At 38.3% G+C, this 27,268-nt stretch overlaps 1 protein-coding gene across 2 annotated transcripts in view; it reads right to left on the bottom strand.

The window, feature by feature from the left end:
- bean1 (brain expressed, associated with NEDD4, 1) overlaps positions 1–25,410 on the bottom strand; it is an 85,566-nt gene extending 60,156 nt beyond the window's left edge. Inside the window, exons 1-3 of one of the 2 annotated variants that reach the window (XM_052092530.1) lie at positions 25,100–25,410; positions 23,019–23,099; positions 20,951–21,079 (exon numbers count right to left, since the gene is read on the bottom strand). In XM_052092530.1, coding sequence (XP_051948490.1) covers positions 20,951–21,079; positions 23,019–23,099; positions 25,100–25,127 — 238 coding nt within the window. In that variant the 5' untranslated portion in view covers positions 25,128–25,410. The remainder of the gene's footprint in view (positions 1–20,950; positions 21,080–23,018; positions 23,100–25,099) is intronic. The other variant, XM_052092539.1, reaches the window with a different exon arrangement.
- Between the last annotated feature and the right edge of the window lie 1,858 nt (positions 25,411–27,268).

Raw genomic sequence — 27,268 nt, 5'->3', positions numbered from 1 at the left:
CACAACCCGATAAAAAATACAATGTAGTGAGAGCTCAGCCTTTCAATAATTATGATGTCCAAAATAAAGTGAGGCGAACTCTATGAAATAACAGTCACCTAACGAGTTCGAACTTAGAACGTCTCAGCAAATTACCAGCCGAAGTTCAGTGGGGGTTAGTGGCTAACCGGCAACCGAGAAAGTGTCTGGCTTCTTCTGGGGAGTACAGCATTTTAGGTTCGCCTTGATTGAGAATGACCTTCAGCGTTGCAGGATAAAGGAGGAAATTCTGGATGCCAGCTTCCCGCATTTCCCTCCGAATTGGTGCAAACGCACTTGGGTCATTCTCTAATTTAGGGTACATTTCATGTCAGCAAAAAAGCACAAGAGCACTGTCCTTTCTCAGTGGAACATTAAGTGTCTCAAAATAGTATATTAATTCAGTGTTACATATCTGTTATCTGCAGAGCTTAAATATTAACTGTTTTTAAAATTTTTTTAATTAAAAACATGTTTTTACTTCGGAGTTTGTCAACTATGTTACGGACAAACAGGGTGTTATACAAACCATTCAATTCAGTCTTGCACTTGAAATTAAATGCATTTTAGAAGGCTCTTGAGTCTATTTCTGCCACACATACATTTGTTATTTAAAATGATTTTCATAATTAACCTTTTTTTAAAGATGAACATGCAATGCATTTATAACTGTCCTTATGGACAAGGATGTTTTTCATCATAAATCTCCATTAAAGTTATTTTTGATAATTAAAAAAGATGTTATAGTAAACTCCAACCTATGCAAATAAGTAGAATGCTTAATGTCAGAAACATCAATATTGGCCATTTTAACTTTAAAAATCTAAGTGTAACCTAGGTGACAATGAAAATCACACGGTTGACACAAGTAACCTAGTTGACTGGACATATTGTTAACCATGGACAACATTTTATTCATGAGAAAGAACTGAATTAGCAAAGTTGCTTTTGGTGAAAACCTCTTCAAACAAGTACCAGAGCACATCATCTCTCAGGGGGCAGAAAAAGCGGTTCACTGCACGTCCAACTTTACTCATGCACTTCACCTGCACATGAGTCTCTGTGATTTCCTGAATGGTGCCAGGGTAAATTGTCTCCTCATAGGTCACAACACACCACTGTCCAATCATCTGAGGACTCCACAGAATTTCATTGTCCTTGTTTGAGTGTACTAGAGGCAGTGCAGGGGTTGATGGCTGAACCTCAAAGCTGAAGGCATGTGTGTCTTCACACTGGCACTCAAACATTTGCCTGGTGGTACAAGGGCAACTTACATCTTGATAGAGAAGCTTTCCCAAGGACCCTGTGACCACCTGATGTATTCTCATGGTTGAAGGCACTGCTGGCAGAGAACTTGGCATCTTCTTGAGGAATTCATTCACAAGATTTTGAGAGATGTAGAACACTCGTACAGTACCACTATCAACCAAAGCACTGTATAAGTCCTCTGCTGAGCCGATATCATGCCCCTGGCTTACAAGCCTGTCAGCCGTCCATTTCAGGAGGCCTCCCACTCCATCGGGAGCACCTTTCCCATGGCTCGCTTCAAAAAAATTCCATGTTCCCCTTTTGAAGCCACGGTTCACCAGCTCTGTGGTCAAGAGGTAGAAATTTCCCTTCTGCCTATATTGTGTTGTAGGGCCATCACTAAAGAAATGCACCACCTCAATAGAAGGATGTGAGGCCTTGACTTCATCGAGAATGGGGGACAGATGTGCCCATATGGCAGGAGGGCCCTTCTCTTTTGATGAAGAAATTGTACCAAAGCACATGTGCTCTGCTGTCCCCCCAACATAAAGAACTCCTGTGTGGAGGGAAGCTTGTTTCTGGTTGAAGTGCATTGCTTGTATTTCAGATGAAAGCTTACATGAATAGTTTTCAGAAAAATCAACGTGAATTAAACATTCGTTGTTGGACATATTTAGCCTCAATTCACGGTAATGTGAAAATTGACTTTTGATGTTAAATACGTGCGGTTTCAAATGGGTCAATTGATCTTGAAACATCTCCAGCATGTCTCCTAACTCTATTTCCTTTTTCTTCTTCGCTGTTATTCTCATAGGGACCATTTCTTTGACACCATCATTGTTCTTCTTTTCTCTCTCTCACTCATATCTGCCACTGTCTTAACCTTTCCTTGTGACCGGAGCCTGTGCCATGCCTCTCTCTGCTTCTCCAAACATACTGCCGTTCTTTCAGGATCTGCATCACGGCGAGCCCTGTATCTCCGCTGTCTCTCAGCTGCGGAGACCTTTTTAAATGTATCATTTTTAAAAGTAAAATAATATATCTACATACATAATATATATACACATGTTCAGTCCATATAAATAACATAGAAACAATTAATGATCATGATATGCCATAGAGCACTGATGTAACTTAGTTGAAAGATAGTTGACCGTAATTTAGTTGACCATAACTTAGTTGACAATTTCCATATTTCTTCCCCATAACAGAAATGGTGGACCTAGCCTAGCTAACCACATAGCATTTTTTTGAGCAGGTTAATGTAAGAATTCAACACAAAATTTCATTATAATAAATAAAACTTTTTAGTCATGACAATGTACAAAACATAGTTGATGGTTAATAATACGGCCATTGACAATATGCTTTTCTACATCAAATATTGAAAAAACTGAGAGGAGACTCACCATGGTGTGTTTGAAATGGCCTCCACAGAGGAAAATGGGATCACATGGTGCTGGTCACATGGTCTTGGGACAAACCATTTTTGAGTTGCTGGGGGAGGTTTTGTTTGTAACATAGTTGACCAACATTTTGTGGACACGAATAAATTAATATATTTTAAGTATTTACATAAATAATTTATATTTGAAACTATTATTTTCCTTTAATATTAAGACATTTGTAAACGATTGCAAAAATAATTGATTTATTTTAATGATTTTAATCGATGTTTTTGGACCCTCAACTTTCTCACATTGAAATCGGACATGGACAAAACAGTACATTTAGGGCCATAATGGCACATTTTAAGCAAAATGAAGAATATATTGCACATATTGTCTGTGTGATGTTATTTCATTAAGCAAGTTTACACATAAAATGCAATTTGTTTGAAGAAATTTGATTGTATAAATATATTTAACATCAGTGGACATGCAGTGAACCCTAAATTATAGAATCACCCACTTCTTCTTTTTGCAGTGATAGGAGAAAAGTCTGGAAAGAAGGACAGCGCTGCTCCATCGCTTGTTTTCACCGGGGCATGCAGTCTAGCCGCCCGCAGAATGAGCTCCCTGTCCGTGTATCGCAGAAGTTTAAAAAGAAAGACCCGTGGTTTAGCGCGATCTGAGGTAGCCTTTGTATACACGCGATGTGCTCATTCCACTTCAATCTCTCTTCCCGCCAGAGAAGGGAGCCACGTCGACAGCGATCTTTTCAAAAAGCCCATGGGATCGTCTTTTTCGGATCCTTCAGGCAATCCAACCAGACGCAAATTGCTGCGTCTGTTGCGGTCTTGTAAATCTACCACCTGTTGTTCAAGCGCGGCTAATCGCACATCGTGATCCGCGACTACTTTCTTTTGTTCACGCATCTCACCTGTGATAACATCGAGTTTAGAGCATAGTGACTGGACAACTGACATGTGAGAACCTAATTCACTCCGCATCGCCGTCAAAACTCCCATTTTGTCAACCGTATCACTTGTGGTCGTCTCTGTCGATGCCTTGGATCTCTTCTTAATCGGAGAAGATGACGGCGAGAAATCTTGCTGTTTTCGATTGTGTGACATCTGGCAAACTACAATTATTGATTAAACTTAAAATAAAACAAAAAATCGGCAAAAAAGGACCAAATGTACGGAGCTCTACTCAAGTACGACAGGGTTCATGAGCACGTCACGTGACCATTCACAAAAGTCTATATCTGATGTATACAAATAATGTAACTAGTGTAACATGTTTGGAATCATTTAAAATGTCTCAGTGCGTCTGGTATAGTGCTCTTATTCCCAGGTTTGTAAAACTTAATGACAACAAAGTTATAAGGTCTTTGCCAAATGCTTTATAATTCTGGAGGTCTGTCCCCATCCCTGCTTGTATGTTAATGAATAATGTCCCCAGGACTTCCAAACCTAACCACGCCCCAAATTCATTTTGTTCATGGTTTGGGTATTTAAGGAGATGTGACACATTGTTCATGGTTCTCTGTAGTCAGACGATCCAAACAGTTTACTGTGTGTAATTTATATCAGGTGATTGCAATTCGAATTTCTTATGTTTTGATAAAATGTCTAACTTTGACTTATTACTGTCTAATTGGAATTGATGAATTGATTATGTTACCTGGTCAATAAATTGTCAACATTTGATTTTATTCTGACTGACTCTGACATTGTGTTTCCCAAACAGATTAAACGATTCGTATGTTACCGCAAGTCTGCGTCAGATTAGTGACAACTAATATTTGGCATCGATTCAAGTGTACTTGGTTTGCAAAGACAAAAGGGGAATTTCCGTTTAGAACAGCAAATGCTGCTTGACCAATCTAAATTCGGGTGTGTCTTACCTCTGTTTTGATTTGATGTTTCTTCAGATAAGTGTATGTGGGAAACCACGCATGGCCAATCCAAAGCTATTACAAGAGAATTTATGTTGGTCAACTTACATCTGTAATAGTGGCCATGACCTCTACTGAAGAAAACGTTAAGTTAAATTCAAGTGTATGCAATTCCATGGGGCTATACTGAAGTATCTTTGATTGTGTGAGCGTGAATGTGACCGATCTCAGGTATATAGAAATTATCTCTGTTTGATGATCCAATACTGACCGCTTGTGATGGTGAGACCCGCGGTGTAGAGAAAAACACGCGACCTCAAAGCGACATAGTTTCTTAATCTAAATGTGTAAAATATAATTAAAGGAGTTAAAAGAATAATCAAACATTCGCTCACTTTTAATGACGCTCAGATATCATTAAAAACCTTTTTCATTTATGGAGTCAGATGAAATAACGAGGTAATACATAAGAGAAAATGTATTTCATTTAATCTTGTTGTGTTGCGTACAAGGAAAGACAGTAAAGTGCAGAGACCTTCACCCGTATTATTGGAGACCGCCATTGGACCGATAAACGGGCTTACAGAACCATAAACAATTTATGAACATGCACCTGTGGAAAAGTCTTTAAAGGGGTCATGACATGGTTTTTTTTATTGTATTATTATGTTCCCTTAGGTGCAATTATAGTATTAATATATTTTTTTTTAAGAAAAACTTTTAAAATCTAGTGATTTATGACCTTTTCCCACCCTGTTTCTCATCCTCTGATTCAAACAGTCTGTTTTGGGGGCGTTTTCCATTTAAGACTTCAGTGTTAACGCCCACTGTTATGATTGGCTAACGTCAGTGCCTATGTATCAAATATTGACGCCCCCAGCCAGAACAATATGCAAGTAAACTAAGTAAAAACACTGTGATTATTCATAATGAATGAAATTGCGCTTTAAAAAGTAGTTTAAAGTTTAAAATAGATTACTTACAGTTTGCGTCGTCGTTGTTCCCAGAATAGTCGGCACGGACTTATCTTTGAGCAACAGTTTTCTGGCAAAGCCAGCATCATATTGAGATTTGTTCTCAAAACAGTCATCCTTAAAATGTACAGAACAAACGCTTAAGTTAACACTGCCGTGACTGGGTCGTCCGCAAAAAATAAACTGCATCCATTTTTCCCTGACGTCTGGATCTTTCGGCAGCTTATTCAGAGGTTTTGTTTGACCACAGCCAGGAACAGCACATCTGTGTGGCATCGTAATTTTCCTGTGCACAAGTAGTCTCTGTCAGAGCTCGCTGTCCATCGACTGAACACTTGTGAGGCGCACGGCGATACTGAAATGAGCGTAGTTGTCTTGCGCTTATAGCGTAGTTATGTTGTGCTGGAGGCGGTCATATGCAAACGCTGTTACGTCACTTCTAACCGACACGTCACTTCTAACCATGAATCCAGAACGAGCTGTATTTTGAGCTTGATTAAATAAATGATTCCTTTAGAATGGGGAGGACGTCTTAAAATATTAAACTTGCAGGACGTTTTAATGATACAAAGACCTCTTATATACCAAAAGATCAAGGCAAATTTGGTTTCTCATGTCATGACCCCTTTAAGACACTAATAGCTTACAGACAGTAGACAATTAAGGTCACAGTTATAAAAACTTAAGACACTAAAGAGACCTTTCTACTGACTCTGAAAAACACCAAAAGAAAGATATCCAGGGTCTATGCTCATCTGTGTGAACGTTCCTTGGGCATGCTGCATGGATGCATGAGGACTGCAGATGTCAGGGCAATAAATTGCAATGTCTGTACTGCGAGACACCTCAGGCAGCACTAAAAGGAAGGACAGCTGACCATCCTTGCAGTGGCAGACCACATGTAACAACACCTGCACATTATCGGCACATCCAAATATCACACCTACGGGACAGGCACAGGATGGCAACAACAACTGCCCGAGTTACACCAGGAATGCACAATCCCTCCATCAGCGCTCAGAATGTCCGCAATAGGCTGAGAGAGGCTGGACTGAGGGCTTGTAGGCCTGTTGTAAGGCAGGTCCTTACCAGACATTACTGGCAACAACATCACCTATGGGCACAAACCCACCTTCACTGGACCAGACAGGACTGGCAAAAAATGCTCTTCACTGACGAGTCACGGTTTTGTCTGGTTGGACTTCGTCGAAGTAATGAGCATTACAACGAGGCCTGTACTCTGGAGCATGATCGATTTGGAGGAGGAGGGTCCGTCATGGTCTGGGACGTGTGTCACAGCTTCATCGGACTGATCTTGTTGTCATTGCAGGCAATTTCAACGCTGTGCATTACAGGGAAGACATCCTCCTCCCTCATGTGGTACTCTTCCTGCAGGCTCATCCTGAAATTACCCTCCAGCATGACAATGGCACCAGCCATACTGCTCATTCGGTGCGTAATTTCCTGCAAGACAGGAATGTCAGTGTTCTGCCATGGCCAGCGAAGAGCCCAGATCTCAATCCAATTGAGCATGTATGGGACCTGTTTGATCGGAGGTTGAAGGCTAGGGCCATTCCCCCCATAAAATGTCTGTGAACTTGCCTTGGTGGAAGAGTGGGGTAACATCTCACAGCAAGAACTGGAAAATCTGGTGCAATCCTGAAGGAGGAGATGCACTGCAGTATTTAATGCACCTGGTGGCCACACCAGATACTGACTGTTACTTTTAAATCTCTCGCAATGTCTCATTAAGGAGAACAGCAGAGTAGACGCATTTATATAGGATGTTTTTAAACTGACTGGAACTACCTGTACATTAAACGGTTTTAACGCACACATTCCAGCCAATCAGAATCAAGCATTCGAATAGACCATGGTATAAAGTGTGTAACCTTTCTCAGGAAGACATCAGAGGTAAAATCATAAAGAACCCAGTCCTGCCATAAAAAGCACCCCATCTGCTGACTTTAGAATGGTTCACATAAGAAATTAATTTTAATTGTCAAAGTTCAATAAATCACAGATTATTCCAGTTTTAAAATATGTTTGCCTAACACTCAACAGATGGTCCCACCCTGCACTCACACCATTGGTTGAGCCAATGTTGTTATGTTGGGTTGGTCTGAATGACCAAAAACAGAGCAATGTTTTCACCACAGAATCAACCTCTGCATTTTAAGATAGGATAAGTAAAAGCAATTTAACATTGAAAAATGTGTCATCAATAGTAGTATAAACAATTGTATATACAGTACATTTACAGATGAAAAAATATAAAAAACAACAACAACAAACAAACAAACATTAGAAACCATTTGAAACATCTGGCACTCAGAGAAGCTCATTACCTACACAGGATTGATGTAGTTTCCTTCAGCTGTTTTGCTCTGACTATTGCACAACAGAACCAGTATATTATTTTAATTTTATTTTTGCTTAGGCTGTGTGTCTGAGGTAAAGACAGCAGCCTCAGTCTGCCGGGCTGTCATGGGAACTGTCAGACAGATTTGGTAAATAGAGAGAGAGAGTGCAGCAAGTCACTGTCAAAACCTACCCGCTCAACTGTCTAATCCAAAAAGACTTTGATTTTCATGAGTTCAACTATCCACTCTCATGTCTACCTCTCCTGAAATAAATAAAAATTCACCCACTTTTAAGCATTTCCACATCATGCCTTCATTAACTCAGTAATGGCAAGTTTCTATTGTGAAAACTCATTCCATATATATAGTAACAAAGACCCCAATATTCACAAAAGGTCAATATGTGTTCTTTGGTAATAACACCACGTCCACATTTCCATTTGAAGACGCATTGATTTCACTACATTTTCAACGCTCATCCACACTAGAATGGCATTTTCCTCCACCAAAATATGAGTGTTTTGAAAACGCTCTCCAATACTGCTTACTTTGTGTTACAGTAAATGGATGGGCAAAGGAGGCAGTAACTGGCTGAACAGTCAACATAAAGGTTTAATGATAATCTTAACTTAAAACAAACATAAACAAAGACACAAATACAATGCGGCCGAGTGCATCTCTCTCTCTCGAACTGGCGCCTCCAGTTCATCTTTATCCCCCTCTGGCTGATTAGCCTGATTCAGGGCTGACCGTGTGTCCTCACGACCTGGCCCCACCCTCCTCATCACACTATAGAAAACAATGACGTTAGGAAACTAAAAATACACACAGATTTGTGTGGATATAGCCCCAGTCTCTCCTATATGTTCCATATTCTAACCTATCTTTGTAGGTTGTAGAGCATATTGAAAATGCGTTAAGCCAGTCACACATCAGACAAGAAGCGCCACGCTGCACACAGGACTTTGCACTTCTTCAAGAATGAACAAAGTGATGTTGATGAGTTTGCAGGTTAAGCTGCAATCTCACTACATGATTTTTGGTTGGATTTTTAGTTCACAGACAGATTTCCAAGGTCTGTGACAAAAAAAGGGCCAATGAGAATTGGCGAGTGGAATTCGCATGCCACTCTCCCGGACATACGGGTATAAAAGGAGCTGGAATGCTGTGTGTGCGTATATTTATAGGAAACAATTATTTCAAATTTTAGAGCGAGCCGCGTCATCCGCCAGACGCATCTGGTGTGCGACCCCCTTTAGTGGCTCTTCCAGTAAGATATTTATGCATGTAAATATCCAGTGCAACTCAACTCAAACTGAGACTTCTTATTTCAAACATAGGTGAATTTAACAGGGATTGAATTTCAAAATGAAATGACAGTGCTTCCCTGAATTCTCTTCTCTAAGACAGTTTCATGCTGTGGAAGGGCAGGCATATAAAGGCACAATTCCTATGTCATTTAACCCAGATTTGAAGGCACAGAGGTCATAAACCTTGGAGCTTTGGATAACATATATCCCAAGCAAGTTATACTAAGGAGGGATTAATGCCAGAGATCCATATTATCTAGACTTCAAGGGTTTTAGTGGGTCAGGGGATGCAATAGCGGGACCCATTTCCACAGGATTTGGCTGCTTTGATCCCACTTTCACTGTCATGGTTGGTAGACTGAGCCCATGGGATGAGACATTGGCCCAGTGGCTTAATCTAGTTGAAATGGCACTCATGAACAACTTCTGTTTGCCTGAGTCAATCAACAAGAATACACCCATCTCCCTTTTTTAACCCAAATAAAGATCACCTAAAAAGCAGGGACAAAGATATGGGATAATATGGACTGCTAGGCACAGATGGAAATCACTGCAGGCTGGCTTCATTGTGCTGCTGTTGAGTAATGCTGAATACTGGAACTGCAGCTGTTAAAGAAATTCTGTAAGCACATTATATATTCATAGAGCAAAAAATTGGGGACATTACATTTAATGTAAATTAATTGATGATATTGTATTAAAAAATATTAGTAGGTTTTTACTTAATCGGTATTGCTCTGGTTAGGTCAATATTGGAAGTATATAATAACCCAGGGCTAATTTTTGTTTTGTTTTACAAACAAAATATCTGGACTCCTTTAATACATCAGGTTTCAAAATGACTAAACTAAAAAAAAAAAAAAACAATGTAAAATTTTATAGTAGGGCTGACACGACTGATCAAGGAACACATCTTGGCAAAATCACGGTGACCCTCCCTATATGCAGATTACGTAGGGCACAAACCCCCTAAGGTGGCATCATCTTGACCTAGGAGGGCACCAAAAAGTCCACCAGCTGCCCTTTCTCACACATAATACATTATTCAATGACGATAGCAGTCACGGGACACTGTCCCAGTCAAACAATCGCCTCATACCCCAGGACAATCCCCCATCAGACGATAGTGGCACTCTGCGTAATTGTCATGATACCAAAATTTCAGTAATCGATACAAATACCAGTAAAAGTTCATGTTTCTAGATACCACAGCAACAATGGATGATGTGATTCTTGGCTTATTTAAAGGGGTCATGAAATACACTTTTTTATAATTTATTATCTTGATAATTATGTATACTAATAATGCTAGTAAAGGGTTTTTTTGCATTAAAACAGTCATAATTTATTAATACAGTAAATTATCATTTTGCACCCAGTCTAAAGCTAAATGTCAGGGTTTACACATAATGCACATCTAACATATTGCATCTGAATATATTTAACTCTTCATCTCAAGCATAACTGTTAACACTCACAGCCTTTAAACATCAGACGCGAGAGTCGCATCAAAGCAATAGATCCCATTATATTCAATTATGTTGTCTACCATAGAAACATCCGTTGCGGCGCAACGTGTTGCATTGACAGTAAACAGATGTCCTGTTTAATTTTGCACTGCACACGGTGGCACTACTACAACTAACAACACAAATTAACGGTTTAGAAATTTGTGTCGACACGCCTGGTGTAGACAGCCTCAAGCCATTGCATGCTGTCACATCAACTGACGTGCCTGATGAAAACGGTGTAAGCACCATGAAATATTCACGAACAGTGGTGTAAAGTAATGAATTACAAATATTCCCGTTACTGTAATTAACCAGTTTTTTACAAGAATTGCATTTTTTTAAGTAGTTTAAAAATGTTATACTTTCACTATTACTTGTACATTTTAACTGCTGTAACTGTACTTTTACTGCGCTATTTTCCCACCGTCTGTGTTCAATGCTTCCCTGTCCTGATTTTATTTGTATCTATTAACATGATTGGCTAGGGAGAGTCTCGTGACTCCCTTCAAATCAAATCACAATGAACAGCTGCAGATCTTGAGGATGCCTCAAGCACAGTTTAAAGCTAAACATCTTGGCCTCACCTGGAAGGGCTTTTCGCAGTGAAAAATGCCAATTGCTTGATTGTGTCATGTAAGTTTAACTTGCTCAAGCCATATATCAGCAATTAATCCTGCCTCTAATTTGAAAAAAACATATTTCTTATTTCTGCTTACTAGATTCTGTGTGTCTATAACGTAGCCTGTAATTTAACTATCACTGAGATTATTGAGCTGCTGTGAGAGATTAATGCAATGTTGTCAATAGGGCTGTGCAATAGAACAATCTTGATTTTTATCTGAAAAAAGATAGATGTCATCGATCAAATTTTGAGTAGATTTCTATATTTAGCCTATGTTCTACATCTAGAACGGGGGTGTTCATTACATCAATCGCGATAGCAAGAGCACCACTGGTTGGTTGATCTAGATGAAATTTAAAAGATTGACTTTTTATTTCCTGACGTTTATAGCTGGACGCTGATTGACAGACGGCTAATGTTTGAGAGATAATGCGAATTCACATGTAAATCATCAAATACACTTTATAATTCCGCCAATGCCCATCTTGATAAGGATTTAATGTAAACACAGTCATTTATGTCTAAAGTGACCTTAAGAAGTTGGACAAAAAGCATATTTGCATCAATATGCTGGACTTGAAGTAAACATGTAACCCAATTGAGCAGGCTAGTCTAGTAGGCTATGTCATATAAAGGCACAACTTCAGAAAATTGTGCATCATGCATTAGAATGAGAACACAACTATTTCTTGGCTTAAAAGATACAAGAACTAAATCAATGTTGAACATTGTATCTCAAAAGGAGGACAATGCGGCCCCCCCAATAAAGAAATATTTCACAAAAAAAAGCAAATTCTCTTATCATTTACTCACCATCATGCCATCTGTCTATGACTTTCTTTCTTCAGAAGAACACAAATTAAGGTTTTTAGAAGAATATTTATGCTTTGTAGGTCCATTCAATGTAAGTGAAGGGGTGTCAAAATGTTAATGCTCCAAAAAGCACATAAAAGCAGAATAACCTTAACCCTCTGGGGTCTGAGGGTGTTTTGGGACCTGGAGAAGTTGACATGCCTTGATATTTGTGCTTTTTTCAGTTGCTTAAAAACACATTAATGGCTAAAGTCTGATAACACTGTATTCAGCACAAACTGGGCTACAATAACATGTGAGCAACATGTGTGTACATGTTTGTATTTTTGAGAAAATAACGTTTATGCGTGGTTTTTGAAAAAACAAACATTTTAAATAATTGAAATAAGGTCATATAACACATACTCAACATTTGTCCACAAGACTTTTGAGAACTGGATCTTGTAGCCTAGAGTTTTTGCAACAAAATGATGTGAAAACCATCCTGATCACTCATTCGTACAAAACAACAGGACCAAAGACATAGACCCCTCCCCTGGGCCCATCACTGAGGAATGTGACAGAAAGACTTAATGATCAAAATCAAGTTTTAAGTTTAAAGGGGTAATCTGACTATACATTTTCTTTACATAAAGACTTTACTTTAAAAGAAGTCTCTTCTGCTCACAAGACTGCATTTATTTGATCCAAAATACAATAAAACAGTGATATTGTGAACTCTTTTTACAATTTAAAAGAACAGTTTTCTATTTGAATATATTGTAAAATGCAATTTGTGATCAAAGCTGAATTTTCAGCATCATTTCTGCAGTCATCAGTGTCACATGATCCTTCAGAAATCATTATAATATGCTGATTTTCTAATATGGGCATATTTAAAGTGCATTTTACTAATTTATCCTGAGCACATATTTGTAAACACAAGCTTTTTTGATGATAATGAGGCAGCATAAACACTAGATAAAATATAATCTAAACATATTATTTTTATATCATATTACATATCATATTCATATCATACAGCATACACTCTAAATACCTGCTTTAGCCGAAACAGCATTTAAATGTAACTAAAACTTACTTATTAGGACATATTTCAAATTTAAATACTCTGAATCCTGGCTGTCAAATCTGGAAACAGTCCCACTAGTAAAATATGTACATGTTTATATAAAATAGCATGTCAGCTAATGAAAACTAAATGACTTAATTGTATCCTCGGCTGCATCAAGTCTCTCTTCAAAATACAAATGTTCATCGGAACATTTGTAGTTTGCTCTTCTTCTGAGGAAAATTTTAACTCTTAGTCACTATCCAGGAGTTTTCTCACTTGTGTATCGTGTGATCTTCCAAACACGCAGAAAAGTGAATTACCTTTTTTAAGGCACAGTCGGGGGCGTTTACCATTTGATCGTCTCAGAACATTAGCATATGAATAGCACGCTCTGCTGGTGGGTGTGATCACATTAGAGATAATTAGCTATGCCAGGAGAAACTGTACATCACTTTGTTTCATACAGATTACATTGCAGGAGAATATTTGTTTTAACACACAAATAAAAGTAGACCCTTTATAGTCTCTAATGATGTCTTACACTTATCAGTACGCCCCGAAATGACAGAGTATTTTATGTTGTTTCCGTTGTAATGACGAAAAAATCCAGCAGGACGCGCCTGTGCATCCGTCGACACCAGAGGGTTAATACATACAACTCCAGTGGTTTATTCCATGACTTCAGAATTTATATGACAGGTGTGGGTGAGAAACACATCAATATTTAAGTAAATTTTTGCTAGAAATTCTGCTCTCTGCCCAGCAGGTGGTGATATGCATGAAGAAAGTGAATCACCAAAAACACAAGAAGAAAGTGAAAGTTAAAGTGGAGATTGAGATTGCAGGGAGGAGAATTAGTAAAAAAGGAATTCAATATTGATCTGTTTCTCACCATCTATCATATTGCTTCTGAAGACATGAATTAAAACACTGGAGACACATGGATTAGACTACTTTTATGCTGATTTGTGGAGCTTCAATATTTTAGCAATGATTCACTTTCATTGTATGGACCAAAAGAGCTGAGATATACTTCTAAAAAATCTTAATTTGTGTTCTGCAGAAGAATGAAAGTAATACACATCCAGGATGGCATGAGGGTGAGTAAATTATGTAATTTGTAATTTTTGGGTGAATTATTCCTTTTTAAGCGTGATGTAGCCCCTGTACCAAACAACATTTCCCATACCTGCTCTACCTCCTCTATTGTGCAGGATATGATGTGCCAAGTGATCCTGATTATTTTGCACTTTTTGCATTCCTTGCATTGTTTGAATGTGTTTTGTGCACAACAATAATGCTCTATCGGTATTAAGGGAAATTTAGACCCTACACATAAACTGATTTTAATGTAATTATTTCATACTTTACGATTTAAAAAAATGGTGATCGGTGTATTGAAAATAACTTTTTAATCTTTTCATTTCTGTTATAAAGTCACCCTGTTATTTTTTGGAATCAGATTCATGTAGTGTTTATCATAGATAAATGATGTATTTTAAAAGTTGGCATACAGTGTTCATTATAATGGGGAAGAGGTTTTACAACTCAGTACTCAATACTAATTACTCATGAGTACGTGTAAATGAGCTACTCTTTTACTCTTCCTTGAGTAGTTTTTAGGACAGCTACTTTTACTCTAATCACACTACATTTTTTAGGAAGTAACAATACTTCTACTGGAGTATGAGAGGACTCTTCCACCCAAGTGTTTTTAACTGCCCCATCCTTCAATAACAGTTACTTTGCAAAGCATGAATCGTATTATGACTGGTACCATATTAGTCAAACATACAATCCACTCTAGAATACGCTGAAGATACATCCACATCCAGTTTCCATTATCATTCCATCATGTTTTCATACACCAACATCAAAAATAGCACAGATGGGTGAAAGAAAGCGTCCATGACGCGTTTGTGCTCAAAACAGCAGGGCAGCAGAGCTTCTCCTCTTCAGAGATGTAACATGACACCACGTCTTTTAAAAGCAGCACGATATATTTATCAAGCAGTCAAAGATGTCAGTCTGTGCATGTTTATGTAGAAAAACATTTAAATCCAGTCCTGTATAAGACTACTTTTAATTAATCTCCCATTACAGGCCCATCTCTCTTCTCTTCATCCGTGTGACTAACTTAGAATGTGTGGGAGGGGCCAATGATGGAAAAATAGTCATTGCATATGCAGATGTATTTGGTTCTTGTGATGTCATTCTTTTTCTATTATGGAGGAAGTTTTCAGTTCTGTACTATTACTATTTCTGTACTGTACTATTAAACAACTTGCAGTATGTTTAATAGTACAATGACCTCTTATATGTCAAAAGATCAAGAACAATTTGATTCCTCATGTCATTACCCCTTTAAAAATTATAATATCTGGGTAAATAATGAATTTAGTTTCCTTCATGTGTTTTTCAATTAGGTAAATTTTTCTTACATTTTTTTTAAAGTTGGGCTCTAAGAAATGTTCTAATTTTTCCCCCCCAAATTGTGTGTATTTCATTTGTATTTTTTTCAGAATTCCATGTTTTGCAGTTTAATTCAACAAAAACAATAATAATAATTTGCTGCACAACAGAGTATCACAGTATAAATTAAAACATCACAACAGCACACCTGCTGGTGAGATATTGCTTAAACAGAATTATTATAACCATAATTATTGTGAAAATTACATTTTACTATAGAGGACTAAGATATTTCTGTCGCAAGTTGAATCCAGCTTTTATTTTGACATGTAGACTTTTCAGTTTCTGTGTGTTTTTGACAGTAGCTTCACACCTCCAGATTAGCAGTTGTTTTAATGCTGCAATTGAATTATATTAAACATATTCTGTAGGCACTACACGTGTCACAGCGAATAAGCGCTTTGCTCTGTCAATTTTTTGCAGGTGATGCTCTTAATGCAGTGATTTTAGCATACGAGCGGCTTCACACATTCACTGTAAAGCATGCAGCACATGCCTTATTTCATTAAATTGCATCCTTTTGTGGATTAATAGTCATACTAAGAGCTATCACGATTGTGATTAGATTAATTGTGCATTCAGTTTTTCCTAAATATGTCAAATTTGTGTGAGAGCTGTTGAAAGCAGTCTTGTGTCACTCAGACAGTGCGTGGTATTGGTACTGCATAAACACTGGTATTGTGACATCTTTTTTAAGTATCGACTTTGTACCGAAGTACCAGTACTTTTGACCCTAGTTTATAGTATAATCTTACACTATTGACCATGATTTCAGATGTTCGCCATCACATAAAAATAACATTAGCCATCGGTATCTGGAATGTCTTACATTGGTACATCCCAAATTTTAAAGTTCTGTGTCAACTTTGTGAACAGATCTATAAAATAAGAATAGATTTAGTCCCGAAGCAGTAGAGGGATTCTAAAAGCAATAACAATCTAACAATTTAGCAGCAATAGCAAAAACCTCATAAGCATTTCCATTATGCTAAGTCCCACTTCTCTCACCTCAATATCTCATGTATATGGATTCATAACTCATGCATGGTTGCTTCTTTTGAAGAGTGAAACTGTTAGTCATGCTTGCATAGGGTGCAATCTTGAAATCAATTTTTCAAAATTCATGCAGAAAATTGCCTCTTTTTCTTGATGGCAGAAAATGTAGTATATTGTGAGATCATATGTGCATTTAGAATAGTGTCAATCTGATTTTCTACAAGCCAAGTGTTTTGCCTAGATTCAATTTAATGGGAGAACAATCTCCATGGTGGAAAAGTTTATTTGGATTATATCTCAGACTGAAAAAAAATAAAGAGCTTCATCATTTCATTATTACAAAATTTGTGATTGCTAGGAATAGAAATATTATCGTGGTGATATGAAACCAAGATTCCCACCCTTTTTGATCATTACCTTTTTCATGAACTTTCCAGTCATTTGGATATAGATTATTAAAAATATATAATATGTATATATATATACAGTGTGTATACATTTCTGTGACTTTTCCTTGAGGTTTTAAATCAGTGATCATAACCTTACCAGCCCTGGAAATCACAATTTTCAAACTCCATTGATATTTCCGGGGTTTCCATGACCGTAGGGACCCTGTGAAACTCTGTATCTCTTTAGATGTCTCATTGATCAGTATCTTGAATTTATCTTAAACTATCTTAATAGACTGCACCTTATAATCAGTTGAGGGGAGTGCTGTGGAGGAATACTACTTTTATAAGGCAAACAAATGACAAAGACATCTGTGAAAAGGCACAACCAACTAAAGGATGTATGCCATCGTCTGTGCACCTCCTCAGGGAGGGCTGTAATAATGCACAATCTGATAACCCAAAACCCAGAACTGCCCATTGCTCATCTAATTGAAAGCATTTATGAGAGCAGCAGCGGGAGAGGCCTCCGTTCTCACTCTGGAATTAAAATGCTAATGCGCTCAAAACAAACAAAACAAAGCCTCTCTACATCTGGGATTTGCATGAACTTGAAAGCAGCCATGAAAGTTAATACTAGAGGGCACCAAGTTTGAAGACAGAGCATTTAGCCAGCAAATGGCACCATGCAGACCCATCTGACAGGAAGGGAAGCAACCACACATGAATCAAAAGGGCTGATGTAACAACAAAGGCAACATTTTCCACCACTTTGAATCTTTCTCTCTTACTGTCTTCTCTGCTGCAGATTTTAGCTTCCCTCAGGCATGAATGTAGGAGGGTGAGAGTTTATGAGTGGGCTGTATTAGCAAAAATGGTGGATGTTGTCTGTGCCAAGGATGCAGTATGTGGTATGATGTGCCATGCTTTTCTAAAAGCACAGCAGGTGTGTCTCCAGTGGGCTTAAGCCACCGTCACAAACCTGACTTAAATACAATCTAACCGGCTGTGACAGCACCTGATGGAAGGTCACAACAGGAAGAAAGGAAATGGCAGAGCAGCAGGCCATTGGCTAATCAATACTAATCTTTTAATTGGTCAAATTACAGCTGCAATATTGACAGGGTAACACATATTGTACATGTACAGTGGCCCCAGAAATGTTTTTGGACACTTAATTCTCTCTTAAAAATGTCTGATTGCATTAGATACAAAATTCAAAGTTCAATACAAGTTAAGCTCAATCAACAGCATTTGTGGCATTATATCGATTTCCAAAAACTGACTTGACTCTCCTTTTCTAAAATCTGGCATTTGGAAACAAAAGACCTTTTCTCATAATTAACTTGGCTTTTCTTAGATTTCTTTTTAAATTGCTTGAAAATGTATTTAAAATAAATGCCACTTCTTTTACATTTTTTGCTTGTAATGTAACATAAAATGTGCTTCATGTGGTAACATCTAAATGTACTGGTTTTATTCAGTTCCAAAATGTTATTTAGCATGACTCAATCAGCCTGACATATTAGGTTACACCATCAAAAGTATTTTTCATTGGTTAGGTAGAGTAGAAATAGATCCATGAGGTAACAATTGCAGGTTATCACTTTTTCCAGTGTATATAATGCAAAGACATTCTTTCATTTTTAAGTGCGAGTTAAGCGTTCAAATATTTTGTAAGTTCACATCCAAACAGACTGCTTCCTGATGCACAACATCAGCCGTGATTATATATGTTAAACAACAAAAGTCATGAAAGGAACAACAGTGTTTCATCACCCAAGTATACAGGGCCCTCATACACTCAGACATCATTTCCATCAAAGGATCACCAAACAATCTAGTCTTTTATCAGTATTACTTTATTATTTATTTCTTGCTCTTTTCCTCAGCTGTGCAGGCTGGGAGAGGATCTTGGAAAAAAACTGGCTGCAGGAACCACAGGGCTACCATGACATTTAAAGTGTTAGACATTTGAGCAATATACTGTATCATGTATCATGGTGAATTGAGGTGTGGACTAGTGAGACTTTGTGTGTACATATTTTGAAAGCTTCAGGCCAAGCATCCCTCACCTGGTCTATGAACACAAGTCAAATATGTGCAGTCAAGCATGCAATCATCAGGCTTCTGAATGCATTAAACATGAGATTTTACAGTAATATCTGGGGAAAGCAGCAGGGCACATTTCAATATTTTAAGAAAGTGATTATCTGTACCACACTGCTGCTGCTGCCTTATGGTAATTTATTTTACTGCTGATGACAAAAATGCTTATGTTAATTAATTCATGCAGGGGGTTCTGGGCATTACAATGCAAATGGCTTATACAGTATTTCAATACAACTTCTGTCACAATCTCTTTTCAGTACTCTTCAGTCGGTGCGGATAAAGAGATAGTTTGCCCAAAATCTATGCAATATGTATATATATTTTATTTACCTGCTCTCATGTTATTCCAAGCCCCATATGCATTTCTTTCTTCAGCGAAACACAAAAGGACATGTTAAGCAGAATGAAAGCCTCAGTCACAATTCACCTTCAATGCATTTTTCTGTTTAATGAAAAAGAATGTTGACCGAGACGTATATTCTGCCTAAAAATCTTCTTTTATGTTCCTCAGATCCAAGAAATTCACACAGGCTTGTAAACTATATTAGGGTAAGTAAATGATAACAGAATTACATTTTTGGATTATCTATCCTCTTAAAAGAACATCAGTCCCTATCTATAAAAATACCCATTTTCAACCAATACTGCATATATATATATATATATCATTCCCTAATCTAACAAGCCATAATAAAGAAATGCAATTTCCAAAGTCAGTGCACTGATATGATGATAAATGGTGAGGTTAAACAAATTGCAATGTTACTTCATCACATGTTAAAGTCCTTTTGTGAATTAAATTGTATCTGTCAGCAAAAAGTTTACCGAAAGGCCAGGCCGAATTAGCAGATGGTGTAAACGTATCATGGCTGAAGGGACTGGCTGTACTTTATAAACATGTTTAAATGCGAACTGCAGCCAACTAGTGGGCAATCTTGTATATTAGTGAAAGAATGGTAACAATCACACACAAAGTCTTAGGTTTCACAATGGTGGTCTCATATAATAATTATAGCAATTACAAAAGATGAGATTCTGATTAAAAAATGGCAAGGAATAGAAGTACCTGCAGGGCTTTTTCAAACAGTCTGGACCCCTTGGGCATGTACTAACATTCAGGAAAAAGGATTATTATATTGAATGGACTAGAAAAACTAATTTCTTATTGGATTTGTTTGCTCTAGTCTGCGTAGAGAATAATCCTTGTTGGCAGGCAACCTGGCTTTATGTAACTAGCAGGAACAAGTAATGGTATTGCTCTCAGTCAAATATGTGTGTGAAAACACATTTGAAATCCTACTTAAATGACATATCTGCCACTTGGAGTGGAAATCCTACTTAAATGAGATCTCTGGCACTCGGACTGGTAATTTACTGTGTGTTTGTGCTGTGACTTTCGGCTGATTCAACCTTACAGACAATGTGAGAAGAAAAATATGCTCACTTTAAACCAACACAGCTTAATCAACTCAGTGTCAAGATAGCCCAGTTGAATCACAACTTGGAGGCATGTTGCCATGGTTTCTGTCTCGACCCCCAACTAGCTGCCTGCCGTTCAGTTTGTTTGTTTATTCCTCAGGATAAAACTGGCATCAACATTACAAGCCTGTGAAGCCTCTATTGTGTACCTTTTTATATGACTATAGTGTTACTTGTAGAGATGTGTTTGAAAAGTATGAACAACCAGTAAAAAAATCACAGACTGGAAGGATGGTATTTCATAAAGCTTCAGATAACACTTTGGATATATTTTAAATAGTAAAATGAAGACTGGCCATTCCCTTACCTGAACAAATCAGTTTCATCAACATGTACTCCCTGCCACAGTCCTTTCTATAGTAACATCTTAAACGGTTCACTAAGCAGCTTTCAAGTTTGACCTTCTCTTTTTTGCAAAGAAGGGTGATTTTCTCATCTGCAAGATTGTGAAAGAGATTTCAAAGTGAGAGAAAGGAAGTAACATGATGTGCAAAAGGGCTACAAATATGATCACATGCGCTGCTTATCAATTATCACAGTGGCATCTTCATTCGTGTCACCTCAGTTCAGAAGGCATGTATGCACACAGATACAGTTAGCATGTTTAAAACATATAAACTTGTGTCTGACTACTGTACATAAGCACAGTTCCAGATATATTCTCATTCTGTGTGTACTTCACAAAAACTGAGGAAATTAAATAATTATAAAGTGTTAGAGGGCTGCTGCTTGCTTTTAAAATGGTTAATTCAAGTGGAAAGCACAGAATCTCAATTGTCTGCACCTTGCACTGATGACATCAAAGTCAAGGCTATTTAGTTTATGGCCAGGCTACTAATGATTCATTCACTAAATAACTTCTTGCTATCAAATTTGACCATACTCAACATGTTACAGAACACCATGTGGTCATAACTATGAAAATATGAAAGTGCAATTAAAACTTTCTTGTTCTGGCAAGTTCCCTGGGCTATAACAAACAGTTAACCCCAGCACAGTTTTTTCTTTAACTGCAGCTACATTTTAGACAACATACACTGGTGTCCAAAAATTTGGAATAATGTACAGATTTTGTTGTTTTGGAAGGAGATTTGTGCTTTAATTCACCAAAGTGGCATTCAACTGATCACAAAGTATAGTCAGGACCTTACTGATATAAAAACAGCACCATCACTATTTGAAATAAAAAGTCATTTGTGATCATATCTAGACAGGCCCCATTTCCAGCAGCATCACTCAAACACCTTGTCATTGAGTAATCATGCTAAATTGCAAATTTGGTACTAGAAAATCACTTGCCATTATATCAAACACAGCTGAACGCTATTTGGTTCATTAAATGAAGCTTAACATTGTCTTTGTTTTTGAGTTGCCACAGTATGCAATAGGCTGGCATATCTTAAGGTCAATATTAGGTAAATAATGGCAAAAAAGAAACTGCTTTCTCTAGAAACTCGTCAGTCAATCATTGTTTGAGGAATGAAGGCTATACAATGCTTGAAATTGACAAAAAACTGAAGATTCATACAAAGGTGTAAACTACAGTCTTCAAAGACAAAGGAGAACAGGCTCTAACAAGGACAGAGGAGATGTGGAAGCCCAGATGTACAACTAAACAAGAGGATAAGTACATCAGAGTCTCTAGTTTGAGAAATAGATGCCTCACATGTCCTCAGCTGACAGCTTCATTGAATTCTGCCTGTTCAACACCAGTTTCATGTACTACAGTAAAGAGTAGACACAGGGGTGCAGGCCTTATGGGAAGAATTGCAAAGAAAAAGCCACTTTTGAAACAGAACAAAAAAAGGGTACAGTGGGTAAAGAAAAACAGAGATTGGACAACAGATAACTGGAAAAGAGTGTTTTGGATCTTAACCCCATTGAGCTTTTGTGGGATCAGCTAGACTGTAAGGTGAGTGAGAAGTGCCCGACAAGACAGACACATTTATGGCAAGTGATACAGGAAGCATGGGGTGAAATGTCACCTGAGTATCTAGACAAATTGAAAGCTAGAATGCCAAAGATCTGCAAAGCTTCCATTGCTGCACTTTGAAGATTTTTTTTTTATGAGAACTATTTGAAGTAATTGTTTTCAAATTGTAATAGTAATTTTTCATGTTGATAATGTCCTGACTATATTGTGATCAGTTGAATGCCACTTTGGTAAGTAAAAGTACCAATTTATTCCCATAAGAGCAAAATCTGTACATAATTCTAAACTTTTGGCCACCACTGTATATACCAAAGTGGAACAATAGCTTATAATCTAATGCCTTACATAAACATGTTAAACTACCTAAAGCAACTATATGCCTAATTATTCAGGATTTTACAAATGCTTTTGAGATAACATGTAACTCAAACAAAGTACTCACATAGAGTGGTGTACTTTTTGCAAGTCTTGATTATATCTGAAGTGGTGAAAACAAGAGGACAGTGCAGGAGGAGAACTGGAACTAGAAAGAAAGAGAAAGAAAGCTGGTTATTTGACCATAAGATTTTTTTTTTACCCTGCTTGTATAATGCCGAAGTTGTAACATCTCATGGGATCAGGGTCTCTCAGGTGTGTGAACAGGTGCAATCACTCAGAATCAAGAGAGACCAACTTACTAAGGGCAACCAGGGGCGTGTTTACTATTTCTGAGGCTCCAAGCAACCGACCAACCTGGGGCCCCATTTCAACAAATATTGATTAAAAAATTTATTTTAAATCATAATGTTAAATTCATCCTATCAGCAGTTGTAGCGAAGTACATTCAAAATGTTTAATGAAATGTATGTTTAAACAGATATTTAATACATGTTTTCCAGTTTCTTTTGACAATACATTGATATAAAAAGCAATATTTACCAAAATATATTTCCACAAAACACTTTTTTTTTCTTTTTCTCTTTGTGAACACTGTGTGCTAAACTACTTCACACTGTAACATTTTGGAATTCAGTTGTTATATATTAATATCATAACCCAACAATTATTTATTGTTGTCCAGTTTGTAATTTTAATATGATACAGAATTATGATTATTACTTTGAGGAATTGTTGTATACAATTGAAATATACAGTATTTCTGTCTTATTTACTTTACTTTCACCTGGAGATGTAAGTGCAGCATAGTTCTAGTGGGAAGAAAGCAGCTGTACATCATCGCACCATTAGCTGGGTAATTCCTAGCCAATCACATGTAAGCCATTGCTTTATAAGTCAGCTAACAATCTATCACTGCTGTTTCAGTGTGCTAAAACGGCAACCTCCACCACCCCACCACCACCAGTTGAGTCCCATGCTGCACGGGGTTGTTCTCTTCGCACCTGCCAACATTGCCGTTTATCAAGCGCTGAAACTTTGCTTGGTGCAGAACAATCTGGAATAATGTTAAACATTGTAACAGTCACCTCTTTGCAACCTGATCTTGTATTTGTGACACCTGCACTAAAACAATCTAGACGCAGTGCAACGAATGAAACAGAATGCAAGTGTATCGACATGTGGTGTTTAAACCTGAAGTTCTTTTAAAATGGACACAGTCCAGTGAGACACTGAAGAAACAGCAGGACGTGGTGCTGAAGGTATGGACGTTCGTCCAGCATGTTTACATAGGAAAATTATGGAAATAACAGAGCAGATGCATGCAAAAACATGTTTGGTGTGAATGGCCCCTAACTCATCCGTTCGCGCGTATCTGTGTGAGGGAAGGCACATAGCCGAAATAAGCCTGTATATTTTTCATAAATTACAAACCCGAACCCAAAGTCCTACTGACCCGAACCTGCAGGCTCCATGAACTGCTCTGAGACCGCAGACAACAGCGTATCCATGAGTGAACCAAGAACAAGCACTATCAAATCGCATCTGAAGACATGAATTTAACCACTAGAGTCTTATGGATTACTTTTATGCTGCTTGCATGTGCTTTTTGGAGTTTCAAAATGTTGGTACCCATTCACTTGCATTGTAAGGACCTACCAAGCTGAAATATTGGTCTAAAAATCTTCATTTTTGATCGGCAGAAGAAAGTCATACAAATACGTACCCCAAACAAGATGCCCGTTTTACCTTAAAAGGTAGTTAAGTACTTTTTTTTTTTTTTTATCTGAAAGTAAAGGAATGATTCAGTTTAGATGGTTGTCATATAATAGCTTACATTATTAGGCTATATTAGTTATATAGGGATAGGGGAAACATTTTTTTGGTAAAAGGTAAGAAATTAACAAAACAAAATCAAACAACATATTAAACAAGTAAACAAACAGTCCAATGTTTATGTTTATAAATTATTGGTGTTTATAAATAGGTTTATGTAGCCTATTCTCACAACATTAAAACTCTAAAAACACGCATACATGTTATCACGAATTAGCCCAGCATATATTTGAATTGATAAAATGATAGTAGTGATGAATCATCAGTTATAGCTCTATTGACATGGCCACAACAAACAGGTAACCTTCTTACCCGCTCGTAGAGAACAAAATAGCCCCATGCGACTTCAATGTCAGTGTTTCTCAGATTGCTCTAAAAACGCACAGATCGACTATCTTTGCTATCCTCCCGCAGGCGTCCTTTTCCCTCATTGCCGCAAATTTAGATCCCTTACATCTTCAGATAGACCTGTACGCAGCCTATGAATGCTTCACACAGATTAAACCAAAGCATGTACGTACCGCCGCTATACTAGCGAATACAAAATGTCTTTCTTGATCACGATGCTAAATTAAAGAGTGTGATATACTGTTGCATCTGTATCCTCGCCACCTCACGCGCGATCTGTTCCCTTCATTGTATAACGTTCAGTTTAGAAAGCAAGGTAGGTGATGCTGTGACATAACAGAGCGACCGCAGCACTCATATCATACAATGCTATGCCGGTAATGCAACTCAGGTTAAATATGAAGAAAGATAAATCAAATCCGTGGTAGTTTTTCCTCACCTTTCTACTCCGCTTTTCCGTTTCAGCTCCTTGAAAGTTGCATTGAGAAGAAACTGTCACGCGCTGTGTAACAGACACAGTAAATGATAAAATAACATTGAGTCAGTGGTGTTTAATTAGACAATGAGGGCACAAATAAGTTAAACAGGAAAATTATACCCGGTGGTTAGATATTGTTCATAGATGAAAAGTACACCGATTTTTATATGTATCCTTTATATTGTGTACTTTAAAGATGTAATCATTATTTCTTGTTTTAACCTGATATCTGAGAAAATCTACCTAATCCACAGTAAATCAGCTTTCTGCATTCAACTAAAAAATGTACCACTTAAAATCAGAAATGACATAAACATCCTGAAAAACAGCATTTATGTTTGATTTAGATATTAAATGTGTTGGGTACTTTACAGCTGTATTATACCTTAAATGTCCCCTGTACACATATGAAACATAATTTGCTGCTTTAAATATTTGCGAACATGCAAATTTTAAGACAACTAAAGATTCACCAAATTTAAGTAAATATTTTAATAATAAAATATATAAACAAACAGGCTCATGATATATTTTTCAATTAGTCTGTACACCCTAACGTTCTGGTTCTCTTACGAGAGGTTCTCTCGTATTGCGTAAGCTAGCTTACGCTACGGGAAAGATTCATCTTTTCTGAGATATTGAAGCCAAAAAATTATCCTTAATTTTGTATCCATTGTCAACGCAGTGCAGCAACTGCATACCTTGAGCGGGCTAGCTAGCGAGCTCATAGGTTGCTCTGCGGCAACTGCTGCAGCCTATAGACGAACTTGAGTGAACTTGCGTCCAATGACAGGCGCCCGCGCCGTCACTGTATCAAAGCCCGCCAAAATGGGCGTGGCTAGAGTGCATATAAGCGTAAGTTCGTAGGCTGGAACCCTGATTTTCATCTATTCAGCGAAGCTCTTCGCATCTCTGAACTGCAGAAGCCGCGTCGCCGTTCGAGGGGCATCTAGCAAGCGTGGACAGCGCTCGAAGAAGCCGGCCGTCTTCGCCACCTTCAGCCGTCCTGCGAGCTACGCCATCCGGTGACGTATCCTTTTTAGAGCAAGCTAGTTCCTCAGCGAACTTCACAAAAAGAGCAACGAGCGTCTTTTTAAAGATGCCTCGCACCACCTGCGCCTCATGCCGCGCCCCTCTCAGCGCCGGAGACCGCCACCTCATATGCGCTCTCTGCCTGGGACTGGAACATGCAGAGCTCGCCCTCGCTGACAGCGGATGCGACCTCTGCGAGGAGCTTCCGATGTCGACCCTGCGGGCTCGACTCGAAGCACTCAAAACCGAAGCCGCCGCGCCGCCTTTCGTTTCGCCGCGCAGAAAGAAGCGCCGCTCCCAAAGGCTGCCGGAACCGGTGTTAGAAGCGACTACCTCGCCGGAGCCTCTCCCTCGAGCCTCGCTTTCACCCTCCCCGCCCCCCCGGGACGCACAGTTGCCGCCGAGCGGCCGCACTGTTGCCATCTCGGATGATGAGGCGGAGGATAAGGGCTGCTGTTCCATCATGGCTTCGGACAGCGAGGAGCGGTCAGGCTCCCAAGCCTCCTCCTCGGCCCAGGAATCCAGCAGGACCCGCGCCAGAGTCAAGGAAGAACTAACGCGCCTCCTCACACAGGCCGTCGACCGCCTCGGGCTCGAGTGGTCACCGCCCTCTGAGCAGGCTC

Source organism: Xyrauchen texanus, chromosome 2, assembly GCF_025860055.1.
Source record: "Xyrauchen texanus isolate HMW12.3.18 chromosome 2, RBS_HiC_50CHRs, whole genome shotgun sequence".
NCBI classification, from domain to species: domain Eukaryota; kingdom Metazoa; phylum Chordata; class Actinopteri; order Cypriniformes; family Catostomidae; genus Xyrauchen; species Xyrauchen texanus.
The sequence above is the reverse complement of the archived record's forward strand: the minus strand, read 5'-3'. Positions and strand labels throughout refer to the sequence as shown.